Below are 17,136 nucleotides of genomic sequence, written 5' to 3' on the forward strand. Positions count from 1 at the left end.
CACATTTGCTTATGGCCTTTGTTCCAAGTATTGGTTCTTTATAATTCTTGATTTATTCTGGTGATATAAAAGGTTTTCCACTCTTTCAAGATTTATTTACCTGATGTCGATCCAGCGATCAAGCAACCGATACGTTCCCAGATCTCTATTTCTAATACCCTGTGTATTCTTTAGTGAAATAGCCTCTTCAGTTTTGCCAGTCACAGTTTACCCCATTCCTCCTCTCTTCTAGCAGTATTACAGTTTACTTTGCTATTTGTTGTAGAAAAATAAGATGAATCTGAAGGTATGATTTATTTACAGTTGATCATTTGACACACGCATAACATAATAAAATTCCAAAGAACTCTGTATCACCTTTTATTTAAGGCATTTAAAACAATTTCTTAAATACACTTAATATGAAATGTATTTGTAGTAATTTGTGTTATATACATTCCCCCTAATATACACTTTGTAAACATCAGAAATAAATTGTCAGGAGTGTTGCTGACACAGACTTGTGTGGCAGAATAGGTATGTTTTTCTGTTACTCAAATGATCAATTACTTATTCAGTCAAAGAACATATCTGCTCATGTAGGACAGAAATGCGTAATGCGTAATGGCACATGTCTTTCAAAATAGATTGTTAAAACCATAGTAGCATTGCTGTGTAGGAATGCTTGTTATTATCTATCATTTTGTATTATATAAGTGGAACATTAGGAGGTTTTTGTGTAGCTGACAATCAATGAAGAGATCATGTGAGTATTTCTGGCAACAGGTATTGCAGGAATATGTAGTTATATATGAATGTGTGGGTCCTTGTAAAATCCATTATCATAATAATGTGTAAGAAGGATTTTATGGATCATTGTCCTCAACTTGGAGTCTTGCTCTGTCATATGAGTTTGGTTTGTGGGTTAGTATTTGTGATGCCTAAATGCTATTCTGTCATATAGTGTGGTTGCTGGTGATATAAGTTCTCGCTGAAAGCAATTTGTAAATGCAATGGTTTCATGCTTAATACTGCAGTAAGGTCAAAAGAATAGTAGGTCATTTCTTGCAGTGATTAATCTTATTTATTTATTTACTATTTGTTCATGGGTAAGTGGATTAATCTATTGATCCTTTTCAGCCATGACCGGAGCTCAAAGAGCAGAAATAGATCACAGTCTTTCAATCAACAATATTATTTACAAAATGAGTTCAAAATTCAGAACATAGTAAGATTGAATACAGATAAGGTAACATTAAAAGATTCAGTCAGAGTGCACTAAAAAAAGATATATACAAAATGCAAAACTATTTACTATTTATTTTTGTATCTACATATATAATCTAAATTCACTCACTCATAAGTAAGTAAATTTCAGACAATATGCAAATAATAACAGAGTTCTTACAAAAATAAGTAAAGTAAGTAAATAGTTTTAAGCAACTGGGTCTGAATGAAGTTTAACAGTTGTACCTAGATGTGCTGGGATTCAAACTATCATAATGGAATGGGTATAGTGATGGGAGAAGCGGTCTGGTGCATTTCTGCATCCAAACAAAGAAGAATAAATGATGTCAATGAAATAGCATCAGTACTAGAATAAAACAATCATTCACTTGTGATGAAGGGTATATAAATGGACACTGAACTCAGTAAGGATGAGGGGTTTGAGATCTAGAAGTAAAAGTAGCCCTGGTACACAGTAGCTATACAATAGTCTGCTTTACTATGGGGGGTCAACAAGCAAGGAAACAAAGTGTGGGACTACAGAAAAACAAATTGATTTAAGCCAGGGGAACTTCATGAGAGACAGAAATCAGAGACTGAGACAAGTGTAAGTAATGAACAGTCTGTGGACGGACATAACAAGCAGGTGTGGAAAATATTGCTATTGCTTAATTTTAAACCAGCCTATTCATCTTCAAATTTAAAATTAAACAATACACACATTTTCTACACCTACTTCTAAGTATATAAAAGCTGATATGTTTAACATTGTTAAAATACTTCTAATTTTTTGTTACCGAGGATCACTTGTCTGTGACCAATTAAGGCTTGTTGCTTTGGAGCACTACCTGGGTTTCATGAATTTTGGAAATTACTGTGACTGAGCTTATCAGCAAAGTTTTAAGACCACTAGTTTCTTAGTTTTTTTATTTTTTCCTCAACACTCGTGGTGGTGAGGTTGGAACCAGACAGATTCCTGTGCATGTTAATTTTTTCAAAGATAAAGGATACAGTCATCTAAAGAAAAAAATGATTAAGCAGAAGAACAAGGTGAGAAGGAAGAGGTCAGTGTGGCTCAGCAAGGTGGCTAAAGGCACAGCCCATGAAAAAGAAAAGGTATTTCATGAATGCGCACAAGAATATGAGAAAGATAGAAAAAAGACACAGAGGGAGTAAGAACAACAGTGGCAAATCTAGAAAAAGCTCTTGCAAAAAGAGTAAAAACGAGGAGAAACAATACTCCTTACATATAGTGCAGGAAGAAGGAAGGTCAAGGCAAAGCTGCTTAGAGTAGCCAGGCAAGGGAAGGATATCAGTATAGATGGCGAAAAGGCAGAAATTCTCAATCATTTTTTCACTTCCATCCTTAAAAAGAGAAGCGGGGAAGAGTGCCAGCCAGGAAGGAGAAAAGAAGGATGACATCTGAGAAACAGTCACATGCTGAAGTAAGTCACAGAAAGGAAACTCAATGACTTAAAGGAAGACAAACCAAGGGGTCCTGCCAGCATACTACTGTGATCTTAGAGAGTGTGGTAGGTGTAATTACAGATTCGCTGTTAGAACTCTTGAACCAGTTACTCAGCAGAGGAGAGCTTCAGGAAGAGGACAGAGAGGCTATGGGGGTGTCTGTCCATAAAAAGGAGATAGAACTGACCAGAAAATCAGTGTTCCATAAACCTGACCACTGGCTCCAGTCAAAACATGGAAGGGACACTGAGGAAAAGGCTGGTTGGCTTCTTGGAGAACAACCTGCAAGACAAGTTTCAAGATGGGTTTGTGGAAACTAATTCATGCCATTCTAGCCTCCTTCAGTTTTATGAGTGGGTTATGCCGGAACTTGACAAAGGAAATCTGGTTGATGTTGCATACTTTTTACTTTGGTAAAGCTTTTCACTTAGACTTTCACAGGAGAATGACAGGAAAGCTGAAGGAATTTAGAGCAGGAGAGAAGCTGACTAAATAGGATGAAGGGTGGTAGTTTGGGAGGAAGTAAAGAGTAGTAATTAGGCAAACCTGATCCAAGGAAAGGAAAGTGGTTGGTGGAGCTCTGCAGGAGTCAGACCTTGGACCTGTGCTCTTTTGCATCTTTGGGTCAAGGCATAGAGGAAATAATACTTTAAATCCACTGAGAACCGAGACTGAGAACAAAGATCATGAGAGGCCCTGAGAACATAATCCTCTGGTAAGCAGATGAAGCTAAAACAGAGGAGATGGTATGCGATGGCGATCAAATCTTCAGGGGAGCCTGAGGAAACTGGCAGATTGCAATGAAAAGTGTCATTCTGCCAGGATCCTAAAAAAAATTAGGTGTAATTACAGATTCTAAAAGTGCAGATGAGGAAAACATTCAGAGAAACAACAGAGATGACTCACCAGGTGAAAACTAAGACAAGCCAAGGCCAACAATATTCCACTCTACATTCATCGTGGAATAAAGTCCAGAAAAACAGAAAGGTTCTATTACCCCTCTGTGGATCCCTGGTCAAGGCCACAGCTGTAATTATGTACACATTCTGGCAACTATACAATGTGTAAGGATATCAAACCTGTTATTATGGTTTATTTTCTTTTATATTAATATAGGTATACCTATTGCACTATTCAAAATGTGACAATTTATTAAAGGTGTTAAAAAATACCAGGGTAATAAAAGGAATGGTGGGCAATGGGTATGTTGGGTGATAAAGGGTACATATGCTGTGGTTGTTCAAGATACTTAGTGGACAGTATGATAGTTTACAGCTCAGCGTGAAAAAAAACAAAGGAGGGAAGGGGGCATGCTTTCCAGATTAAGGTGTATAAACTACATTCTAGACATTGGAAAGTACTTTTTATCGGGTTCCTATCAGCAGACAGAAGACGCATGTTTTCGAATGAGTCTTGGTCGAACTGACAAAACTGAAACTGCAAAATATCGAAGTGGCATGCAAGCAAATTCTTTCCCTGGGAAAGAATTTGCATGGCCACTTTGGTACTTTGCCGTTTTCGGCATTGTAGTGCAGTCTCGGAGTTGGTATATTTAAGTAGGGGGGTGTGGGGGCGAAACCCCCCACTTAATCACATGTTTTAATGTGCTTACTTTTTTTTTTTGTTGGAACAGCGATTTTTTTCCCTTGGAAAAAATTGCTGTTCTGACAGTTCGATTTTGTAAGCTTTCGCATACATGAGGTTGATTAATCACCGTTCGCTTCGGTGATCTAATATAGACCCCTTTTTATCATGGAATGAGAATAGTGACTACATGGAGCAAGACAGTCATGTGTAGGGGACTATGAGACCACAGAATCTTCCAAGAAGGCCAAGAGTAGATCATGGACTAAAAGGTGGGGAATGGGAAGGGGCAACTGAAAAGTAACTACACAAAAAGGGCAACGTCAAGGGAAGTTTGTCTTTTTCTGCCTTCAAACTAAGCAAAGCAATGTAATGCTGTGCAATATTAGGTAATAAATCTTATGTAATGTGTATGACCTAATGGGTTACATTTTTTATTGGAGCTTGCCCAGTTGTTACTGCATATTTGTCACATACCCTGAGGTAGTATACTGTGTAGCTGAAATGTGTTGTGTATAGATTTCAGTCTTTTAGGCTGAATTTTGTCAAAATGTGCATAAACATCTCCCTATCCATGATGCCAAATCTTTGTCAGTTGCTGATGAAACTTATAGTGCCCAAAGCTAGTTAAGATTAAAAATTTTACTTAACATCATACAGAACATGGTGAATATGGAGTAGAATGGTGCCAGACAGTGCAATGACGAGGGGGGAGGTAAGACTTGACAACAGTCCTGAAGTGATTAACATTGTAAGTAGGACTCAGAATATTATTAGCTGTAACATATAATTTCATCAACCTGTTAGTGTCAGTTTCTGGACTATGGACCTCCGAGCACAACCTTGATGGGCAATATGTATAATACATTCCAGATTACATATCTGGTAAATCTTACCAAAAAGCAGGTGTACATGTTTTGGCTATATTCTGTCTGGTTGCTTGTCTTGTTGACTAGTGACTTGGTCTTTGGGCAACCCATGAAGTTTTGTTGCTTGAGGCAATATCACCTTTCTGCTCCTGTTGTCACATGTTTGAAACTGTTTTTTAGTTTGAAATGTTACTCCTTTATATACAGTACCTGATCATGGAATTATTGCTATTTCATATGGTAACACTGGCTCAGCCATGTTTGGATCTGCATAAAACCAGTTCCAGTTATAAACCCAAATGATATTTGTTCTTAAGAAACAGTCCAGACTTTTTAATGATCTATGCATTATGTATTAAATTATTTGTAAAGTTCTTATGTATTTATCATTTTGAACTTTTAAGATGCTTTATAATGTTACACAGATGCCCTTGGTTCAGCATTTCAGATCCAGATAGGTTATTTTAGGACATGTCCATTGTCGCTTGCCAGAATTCTGATTTTATATGTTGAACATGGTTGTGTAGTGTTTTGTAGCTTTTGATAAGTGCACATGGAGAAGATGTATGTATTAACTGTCAAGCTTCTCAGGCCAGCCTGGACAATTATACTAAGCATGAAAGATCTCTGTATGCAGGAGATAGTGTGCCAGCAATGTCTCCCATGTCATCCAGAAACATCTTTCAGTCTGTAAATTTCAGGGAGACTTCACTGTGAGAAACTACTTTGTAAAGCTGGACCAGAGAAGATGAGGTGGATGCATTTATTCCTGTTCTGATCGTGCATCATTCTTAGTGTCTGTGGAATAAACGCACATAATTTTCATATCCCAGCTCCAGCATTTTAACGCCTTCATTAGCTGTAATGAGACCCTCATACCCAGACTGTTGCTGACTTCTGTGCTGAGGTCTCCTGTTGCAGGAAAACAAGGAAAATGTCATGCTCACAGGAAATAAAAGTGTAACATATTTATTAAATAAAATACTTATATTTAGAAATCTCTAATACTAAAGCATTGTTGAACTCATCTGTAATTTGCTTGTGACTTCACATGACAGGATTTGTAGTTTATGATTAGTTAATGAGTTTATTGGATTATTGAAAATAAGTACTCTAAATATACATCACGTCAGAAAACAGCCCTCCCTGTTAACTACTCATCACCAAAAAAATATATAAGCGTAAATAATGACACTTTACAAATAACAAGACAAAATGCGATCTGTATAAAACAAGTCTTATGTCATATCTGGAGCCAGTGAGTAAATTACAACCCATAGAACAAATGCTTTCAGCTACTTTACTTTGTATACACCCAACCATACCTCTCAACTTCATAGAGTAAGAAATCTGAACAAAGCCATAAATAATGGGGGGACAAAGGCCCAAAAATAGGAACACTTTTTAAGTACTGCACTTACAAACTTAGAAAGTTGATTGAATAAGAGGTATTACATTAGCATGAATTTTCTGAAGGGTATGAAGTATGAAACTCAGATGTCTGTTTTTATTTTGTCACTTCATCCCTCAACGATTTGCCAAAGATTTGCCAGAAAACCACAATTTGGAGAAAAACAGATGAAAAATGTGAGGCAGAAATCTGGATATACTGCAGAAATCTGTACAGTTGAGTGGTATGTACCCAACCAAGCCATATTGCTCTTATAAAATGGACTAAAATGTTTAAGTTTCAGAAGAGCAATGTGCTTAGGGTTAACAATTATTATACCAAGCTAATTTGTGATAAATAGGCCTTCGCTTAACTAAGGATGAAAGCATTTTGATAACCAGATCAAAGCTGTGTAAGGTGGGGTTTAGGTTACAGATTTGACTTGAACGTCTCACCTAAAAGTGCTCACATAAAAAGGCTCATAATTTTTTAAGGTGCTTCACCATCCTGCCTAGTGAATAACCTGGAATTCAGTGATAACCAATGCATTGCATCTTTTTCTTATAGCCACTAGAATTGTTCTGAGTCTGTCTCACGCACATGTTAATTCAACCGCAGTTTTTGATTCCATTCAGGATATTTTATCATTTACTGCCTTCCACGTGATAAAATGCTTCCTTACATTGCATTTCATAGGTTCATATATATACAGTAGGCTTACTACCACCAGAGCCTTAATAAATCTACCCATGCAACTCAACCCAGTCGTCTCCCTATGTATCATGGGCATTTATTAGGAGGGAGTATGTTTGTTAAGAAGTTTCTAGAGGTTATGTGGGGGGTATGTAGTTTGGGCATTAACGTCTGCCTCTGTATATCAGAGACATCGAGGCCAGATCTGGGGTGAATTTCTGATTTCACATCCATTGGACAAGGTTATGCTTAAATAGAGGTTAAGATGGACTCTGCTTCACATGGATGGAAAACCTTTCAGAGGATGGGGATCCTCTGACAGACATGTCTGTTTCACCAACATCTTATTTATGTCTCAAGGAAAATTAATATTTGGATCTAGTGGTTCTGATACTGTTCATTTTTTGGATGTGCAAAAGGTCCATTAGAGCTGGATCTGAGAATGCTTTGTATGTGAGGTATAGATTGCCTCTGAGTAACCTGTAGGAGACTGAGTATAGAGATAGGGCTTTACGGCTATCCATACAGAACAATATGTTTACACCCTGGATTCTCCTGGTAAGGAACCTTTGTGGACATTCCAGCTGTTGCATATGTCTGGTCAGGTACATGCTGAAGGGGGCATTACACTGAATGATTGTTCTGATAAGGACCAAATAAAGTGGAAGTATGATTTCCTTGGACCTGGATGCCATGCCCTTACTTATAAGTTGAGCAACATAGAATGATTTTCTTACTACCTTGGCCACATGTTGGCCATAGGGCAGATTACTGTCTACATATGTTTCCAAATATTTGACTATCGAGTCAACTCTTAGGGGTATGTTACTGATGGAGTAATTAGCCTGGAAAGTGGTTTTCCCAAAAATTACTATAATGCTTATCTTTTCATTAAGTTTTAATCTGTGATTTTGGCACCAGACATTTGTCTGTGTTAGACCCTCTTGTAAGATGTTTGTGTCATGGGAGAATCTATGATGGTTCCCACTTTGCAGTTATCATTGAACTTGGTCAATCAAAGGCCCTTGACATTAATCTTTACCTTTGAGAAGTAGATGCCAAATAGCAGCAGTCCCAGCATGGAGCCCTGAGGTACTGGTATCTCAGTGGAAGTGGTCTCACCAATCCTGACTTCCTAGGTCCTGTCTTTGAGCCAGCTGGCAATCCAGTAAGTTATGTTTATGTTTATGTCCAGTTCAGAGAGTTTTCAATTACACCATAGTGGGGTACTGTATTGAACACCTTAACCAGGTCCAAGTATGCAGTATGCACCATTCTCCCCTCATCCATTTCCTTGGTGACTTTCCCAAAGAAGTCCACCAGGCTTAGTAGGCATGCCCTTCCCTTGACAAAGCCAAACTGGGTTGGGCCTAGTATCTGAAGGTTGCCTGTGTCTTTGTTGACCATTTCCATGATAATTCATTCCATGGTTTTGCATATTAAATTAGTCAGACTAATGGGTCTGTAGTTTTTGGTCAGTTGATGGTCCACCCTTGAGAAGTGGAATAACAATATAGTCCTCCATTCTTGTGGTACAAAGCCTGTTTTGAGGATAGAGTTGAAAAGTGACTCAAGTAGTCCTGATAGTTCATGTTTCAAGTTATTTAGAAGGCATTCTGGGATATTGTTGGGGCCCACTTATGCTGTGTTTTGGCCTTAGTAAGCACTGTCAGGAACTGCTTCCTATTAATAGCTGGGAGGGTTATGCTAGTGGGTATTTCATGGTGGAGGTGGGGGGAGTGGGTGGTGAAATTTGAGCTGAATTTGTCAGCCTAATGCCATCTTTAAACTTTATCCTCTTTTGCCTATAGTTTGTCCTTCAAAACATGCTATGCTGTTCAGTTCATTTGAACTACTCATCTCTATCTGTCATGTTTCATCTCATTCACCTTTCTTTCAGGATATTAATTTTATTTAATTTCTTTTACTATGTCTTAAGCCGAGGACCCTGCACTATTTTTGTTACCCTTGTAGTACAGCCCTTATTTGTTATTATTTTTACCAGTAATGGGTTCTCCAGAGCTGTGCATAATACTCCAGATGTGGTTTCCCAAATAGTTTTGGCACTCAGAGGCAAGTCCCAAACTTGACCAAATCCAAAGTGCTATGACCTCAAAGACAATTACATTTTGTTGGAAGAGCAAGGGTTTGTTGAACTGCTCCCCTTAAACTCACACACGAACACACACACACACACACACACACACACACACACACACACACACACACACACACACACACACACACACACACAAATATTTTTGAACTGAGATTTGGAAAAACAGAATTTTGTAATTCTTTTGGCTAACCTAATTTTGGTTAACTGTAATAGGCTCCTGTGGAGGTAGCACCGCTCTAGAGGCATAGACTAAAGCTGCACTGAGTGGTATAAGTCTGTGTTATACTATCTGGCCGCAGGCCAGATGAGGGAGGTGAAAGACTGAATGTCATAAGCTCAGGCAGCTATCAGTGAATGGAAAAAATAGTGGCCAGGCGCATCAACACCTTGTAAAATGAGAGAAAACTGGAAATATATGAAAACAGATTCCAGCAGCTTCATCCAAATTAGGTCAAAGTCTAGCTATAGACTTGTACTGTCTTAAATGATATGTTATTGACTGGCTTTGCATTTGCAGCACTGTATAGCTTTGAGACAGATACCAGATTTGTGTTTAACAGTGTGAAGGCCACTGGTTGGATTACTGCATTTTGAACTCGTGCTGCATTACTGCATTGTAGAATTCTGTATTTTTCATTGGTAAAACATTGTATTTTACTACTGTTGTAAACATCTGAATCTACCGGTAATTAAAGTAAGGGTGAAGAAGCATGTAGCTGCATCTATTCATGATAGACTTAGCAATATAACTATGGTTTTGGTCTTCCAGTATGTCCCTCCTCTGACTGAAACTTGGTATTCTGTATATTTGAATGCTGTGTTTTTTATGCTTAATGGTTTAAATGTTGCCATATTTTGTTATATATGTAACTTAAAGTTTTGAATAATGTTATAGTTTGACATGTACCCAGTGCTGGATCTTTCTATGGATCCACAATAGGTACTGCATAGGTAAAACAATGTTGAAGTAATACAAGGTCAAGGAGATCACTTACACGACCAGGGCTTATGTGCCCCCAGAGGATGACCCATGGGAAAGGCAATAGCAATCTATTACACATAAGTACCATAATCAAAGAACAGACCTACAAGAGAGACTATTTGGGCAAAGTAGGGATAGAAGCTCTGGACAGGAAGTAATGATGAAGGAAGTGGATGGGGCAAAGGCCTGAGCAGAACAGGAGGAGAAAGTGATATGGAAAGAGTAAATGGGGAAACAGGGATGAAGGGGAGATGGAAAGGAATTCTAGGTTAGAGGGTGAAGTGTATGAGGCAGTAGTTTGGTTGAGGGAACTCCTGGATGTATAGATTGGATCTGCAAAATGGTCATGATGTTAGAAACAGAGGACAAAAAACTGCAGGACGTAGTTCAAAGAGGATGGATGGGGAAGGGTGGAAGCAGAATGGGCAGATATACAGGAGATGTATATTAGTAGATTAGATTAATCTCCCAGATAACAGATGGACTTGCACAAAAGTAGTACTTTGAGACTGGACATGGGGGAAAGTAATGATATATAAAAGACGAGGAACTGCAGATAGATGGCACAAGTGTAGAGAAAGTGGAAAGAAAAAGCATGGGTGCAGTGCAGTACAGATGCTAGCAATGAAGGCGCATGAAGACCAGGAAGGGTATCAAAGAAGAAGTAATACAAAGAGGAAATAAATCAGAAAATCAGTAGGTATTACAGATGAACGAAATGCATGAGCTAAGTAATGATTATAGATGAACGAAATGCATGAGCTAAGTAATGATTACAGATAAATAAAATGCATGCACTAAGTAATGATTACAGATGAACGAAATGCATGAGCTAAGTAATGATTACAGATGAATGAAATGCATGCGCTAAGTAATGATTACAGATGAACAAAATGCATGAGCTAAGTAATGATTACAGATGCATAAAATGCATGCGCTAAGTAATGATTACAGATGAACGAAATGCATGAGCTAAGTAATGATTACAGATGAATGAAATGCATGAGCTAAGTAATGATTACAGATGAATGAAATGCATGAGCTAAGTAATGATTACAGATGAATGAAATGCATGAGCTAAGTAATGATTACAGATGAATGAAATGCATGAGCTAAGTAATGATTACAGATAAACGAAATGCATTAGCTAAGTAATGATTACAGATGAACGAAATGCATGAGCTAAGTAATGATTACAGATGAACGAAATGCATGAGCTAAGTAATGATTACAGATGAACGAAATGCATGAGTTAAGTAATGATTACAGATGAATGAAATGCATGAGCTAAGTAATGATTACAGATGAACGAAATACATGAGCTAAGTAATGATTACAGATAAATGAAATGCATGAGGTAAGTAATGATTACAGATGAACAAAATGCATGAGGTAAGTAATGATTACAGATGAACAAAATGCATGAGCTAAGTAATGATTACAGATGAACAAAATGCATGAGCTAAGTAATGATTACAGATGAACAAAACGCATGAGCTAAGTAATGATTATAGATGAATGAAATGTATGAGTTAAGTAAATGATTACAGATGAATGAAATGCATGAGCTAAGTAATGATTACAGATGAATGAAATGCATGAGCTAAGTAATGATTACAGATGAACGAAATGCATGAGCTAAGTAATGATTACAGATGAACAAAATGCATGAGCTAAGTAATGATTACAGATGAACAAAATGCATGAGCTAAGTAATGATTACAGATGAACGAAATGCATGAGCTAACTAATGATTACAGATAAACGAAATGCATGAGCTAAGTAATGATTACAGATGAACAAAATGCATGAGCTAAGTAATGATTACAGATGAACAAAATGCATGAGCTAAGTAATGATTACAGATAAACGAAATGCATGAGCTAAGTAATGATTACAGATGAACAAAATGCATGAGCTAAGTAATGATTACAGATGAACGAAATGCATGACCAACTTATCCATTTTTACCTGAATGATTCAAGATTCTCATCTCTGAATCTACTTCTTCTCTCTAACTTATTTTGCCTTCTTTTCTCTAAATCTATTTCTTATTAAATACTACTATGCTTCCTCTCCTTCACAGTCCTAGCTAGTACGGGATTCATTAAAGTGACTCCTATTACTTCCAGATTTATTACCAAACTGCTTCTCCATTTCATTTTCCTTATCTTCCTTTATTACCTACATCGACTCTATTGCTTTTTTCTCTTCTCTCAACTAGTACTCTTTAGTAACATTTAAATGTAACTTCTTATTAACTATGCTAAGTCTATTGAAATATGTGTAACCTTCGTTATCTACTTGTAAACTTGCAGCCTTCTCTGTTTAAGAAAATGTATATGCATTCTAAATATGTATTTTCTGTAGATGTGAACTTTGTTTAAATTGTGTGGAGCTTTTCTCCCCAGGCCTCTACTGAAAATGGACATATATCCAGCTAGACTAGCCCGGTCAACAAATGTAAAATAAAATAAATAAATAAAGTAATGATTACAGATGAACAAAATGCATGAGCTAAGTAATGATTACAGATGAATGAAATGCATGAGCTAAGTAATGATTACAAATGAACAAAATGCATGAGCTAAGTAATGATTACAGATGAATGAAATGCATGAGCTAAGTAATGATTACAGTTGAACGAAATGCATGAGCTAAGTAATGATTACAGATAAACGAAATGCATGAGCTAAGTAATGATTACAGATGAATGAAATGCATGAGCTAAGTAATGATTACAGATGAACAAAATGCATGAGCTAAGTAATGATTACAGATGAATGAAATGCATGAGCTAAGTAATGATTACAGATGAACGAAATGCATGAGCTAAGTAATGATTACAGATGAATGAAATGCATGAGCTAAGTAATGATTACAAATGAACAAAATGCATGAGCTAAGTAATGATTACAGATGAATGAAATGCATGAGCTAAGTAATGATTACAGATGAATGAAATGCATGAGCTAAGTAATGATTACAGATGAACAAAATGCATGAGCTAAGTAATGATTACAGATGAACAAAATGCATGTGCTAAGTAATGATTACAGATGAACGAAATGCATGAACTAAGTAATGATTACAGATAAACGAAATGCACGAGCTAAGTAATGATTACAGATTAACAAAATGCATGAGCTAAGTAATGATTACAGATGAATGAAATGCATGAGCTAAGTAATGATTACAGATGAATGAAATGCATGAGCTAAGTAATGATTACAGATGAATGAAATGCATGAGCTAAGTAATGATTACAGATGAACGAAATGCATGAGCTAAGTAATGATTACAGATAAATGAAATGCATGAGTTAAGTAATGGTTACAGATGAATGAAATGCATGAGCTAAGTAATATTTACAGATGAATGAAATGCATGAGCTAAGTAATGATTACAGATGAATGAAATGCATGAGCTAAGTAATGATTACAGATAAATGAAATGCATGAGTTAAGTAATGATTACAGATGAACAAAATGCATGAGCTAAGTAATGATTACAGATGAACGAAATGCATGAGCTAAGTAATGATTACAGATGAATGAAATGCATGAGCTAAGTAATGATTACAGATGAACGAAATGCATGAGCTAAGTAATGATTACAGATAAACGAAATGCATGAGCTAAGTAATGATTACAGATGAATGAAATGCATGAGCTAAGTAATATTTACAGATGAATGAAATGCATGAGCTAAGTAATGATTACAGATGAATGAAATGCATGAGCTAAGTAATGATTACAGATGAATGAAATGCATGAGCTAAGTAATGATTACAGATGAATGAAATGCATGAGCTAAGTAATGATTACAGATAAATGAAATGCATGAGCTAAGTAATGATTACAGATGAACAAAATGCATGAGCTAAGTAATGATTACAGATGAACGAAATGCATGAGCTAAGTAATGATTACAGATAAATGAAATGCATGAGGTAAGTAATGATTACAGATGAACGAAATGCATGAGCTACGTAATGATTACAGATGAACGAAATGCATGAGCTAAGTAATGATTACAGATGAACGAAATGCATGAGCTAAGTAATGATTACAGATGAACGAAATGCATGAGCTAAGTAATGATTACAGATGAATGAAATGCATGAGCTAAGTAATGATTACAGATGAACGAAATGCATGAGCTAAGTAATGATTACAGATGAACGAAATGCATGAGCTACGTAATGATTACAGATGAACGAAATGCATGAGCTAAGTAATGATTACAGATGAACGAAATGCATGAGCTACGTAATGATTACAGATGAACGAAATGCATGAATTAAGTAATGATTACAGATGAATGAAATGCATGAGCTAAGTAATGATTACAGATGAATGAAATGCATGAGCTAAGTAATGATTACAGATGAATGAAATGCATGAGCTAAGTAATGGGAAAATCATGAAGGAAGAATGTTATTAGGCATGAAAATAGAACTGAGAACATGACATGAAACATTAAGTGTCATTGGTGGTGAGACAAGGAGAATCATGTGGGGATAGTTATTTCTCCTATGGAAGCCATTAACTTTACTGTAGGTATAGAGAAATAGGAAAGAAAAAAGGTGACTCATTTTGTGGAATGGTGGAGGAAAGTGTAGCACAGTAACATTCTTAGAGATGCCTAAGGCTAATAAGGAGAGGAAGAACAGGATTAGGAAGAAAATTGCCAGGAAGAAGGAAAAGTGCTAAGAGGGAATTGAGGAGGGGCATATGGGAAGACCTAAACCCATATCGCAAGGAAAAGGCTGTACCTAAGTATCAGAGACAGACAGGATAAAGGAAAAACTGGAACAGAGCATCAAGATCAAGGTGACTTATTCATACCTTCCTCTAAGTGCAAGACATCAGAACAAAGCCAGAAAGAATGGGGGGACAAAGCCTGACAATAGGGACAGAATTTACATATTGCTCTGATAAACTTAGAAAGTTGCTGGAATAACAGGTTTTGCATTATTATGTATTTTCTGGAAGTTATAAAGTTTGAAACTCAAATCTATGTCATTATTTAGTATTATTTAGTGACTCTGATCTTCAGTGATTTGTCAGTAAAGCACAAATTTTATGAGGACCAGACCAAAAATATGAGGCAAAAATCTGGACATTATGTGAAAATCTGGACAGTTGAGAGGTACTTATAGTTCCTTATGTGTCATAACACCATTACGTGCTGATGTCCTTAGCCAGGTGACTTGCCATTTAATGACAGACAATACATGAAACAATAGATTCTCAGAAGCAAAATGACTCTTAAGATTCAGCAAATTACACAGGAAAAAGTGGGGACAACACATGTAGAAAATGTTTTAGTGGAGGGATGAGGTTTAAGAGAAGATGGGAATCGAGCAATTTATGTAATGTTGGATTCATTGTATTGTACAGAAGAATGTACGTGATGTGTAATGTTTGTAAATGTGAACTTGTTAATATGCTTTGTTCACTTTTATATAAATGTAAGTTTGTCACAAGTGATAACTCAATAAAGGTGCTAAAAAAGATCGTCTAAAATGCACTGCAGTGCTAATATTAACTGTTGTCACTTATACATATTTTCATTTTTGCATTCATATTTCATAACAGCGTGTGCTACATATTTTGAGGGGCATGGTGAAATGTCATGGAGGGAAACAAAACTAAATATATAGAAACTTTTCCTCCAATTCAGGCTCCTTTTTCAGGAAATAGAACAAATTTCCAGGGCAAGGCACTGGTAAGCAAAAGTTCAAAAAGCAGTGGCAGGGAGGTTCAAAGAACAAAGCAGGTGCCTCCAAAAAATAAGGAAAGCTAAGAAAACAGACTATGTGCTCCCTCAAGTGCCCCCTCCTCATCCTGGCAATCTTGTAAAGCTATCCCAGAGTCTAGGCCTTCACTTTTCTCTTTGGCGCAACTTAACTTCAGATGTTTGGGTACTGAGAATCATTCAAAAAAGTTGCAACTGGAAGTGGGATTCCCTCTCTACCCTCTAAAGGACTCCTCCTCATCCCCCAAATTAGTGCTCACTGTTCTTTCCTATTCTAGATCAGATACTGTCCCAGGGGGTCCAAAAACATGCTGCAGTACAATTCCATGGGTGCTGAACCACAGGACTTTATTAACAAAATTCAAGTTAAGCACTTTCATTTCCATCAATAAAAGACCTAATCAGAACTTAGAATCAGAAGACAGTGAAAGGCATCATCAGAACTTAGAAGACAATGAAAGACTTCACAAGAACTCTTCTGATTTTAAGTTCTGAAGTCTTTCATTGATAGAGATGAAAGCACTTAACTTGAGTTTTGTTAATAAAGTTGTGCGGTTTTGCATCTGTGGAATTGTGCTGCAGCCTGTTTTTAAAATCTTGGTTTTTGCTTCACTGCATTTTTTTCCTGGTTTTGGATTCTATCTTAGGGGTTGACTGAAACTGCCCCTCCCGACCTGAAAGAGAAAGAACTTTATTTAAGGATATTTTGGAGTGAAAGAAAAGAACCTGGAGGCCTGTCCTAGACCTTTCTTTTCTAAACCTTTACATCAAAATCCCAAAATTAAAAATGCTTTCTCTTCAGACCCTATTACCTTCAATCCACCTTGCAGTTTTCTAGTAAACTTGGATTTAAAGGATCCATATCTCAACATCTCATACCAGTCCTCAAATATGTCAGATGCTTTCTGCATTTGTCTGTATCTGGTTCATATTTTCAGATTTCTATTTTGCCTTTTGGGTTATCTACAGCTGCAAGAGTGTTTACAAAGTGCCTGGCTCCTGCAATTGTCCACTGCAAGTTACAGGACAGTCACATTTTCCCATATTGAGATGATTGCTTAAT

General features: G+C 36.7%; 1 protein-coding gene across 1 annotated transcript in view; it reads right to left on the reverse strand.

Annotated features, from left to right (window-relative positions):
- Positions 1-4,178: 4,178 nt before the first annotated feature.
- The window catches only part of LOC122811624 (solute carrier family 26 member 10-like), a 443,093-nt gene continuing 430,135 nt past the window's right edge, over positions 4,179-17,136 (reverse strand). Inside the window, exon 18 of the mRNA XM_044083596.1 lies at positions 4,179-6,038. Within this exon, the coding sequence (XP_043939531.1) occupies positions 6,000-6,038 (39 nt within the window). The 3' untranslated portion in view covers positions 4,179-5,999. The remainder of the gene's footprint in view (positions 6,039-17,136) is intronic.

Source organism: Protopterus annectens, chromosome 9.part0, assembly GCF_019279795.1.
Source record: "Protopterus annectens isolate FY-2018-M chromosome 9.part0, PAN1.0, whole genome shotgun sequence".
In the NCBI taxonomy this organism is placed as follows: Eukaryota; Metazoa; Chordata; order Ceratodontiformes; family Protopteridae; genus Protopterus; species Protopterus annectens.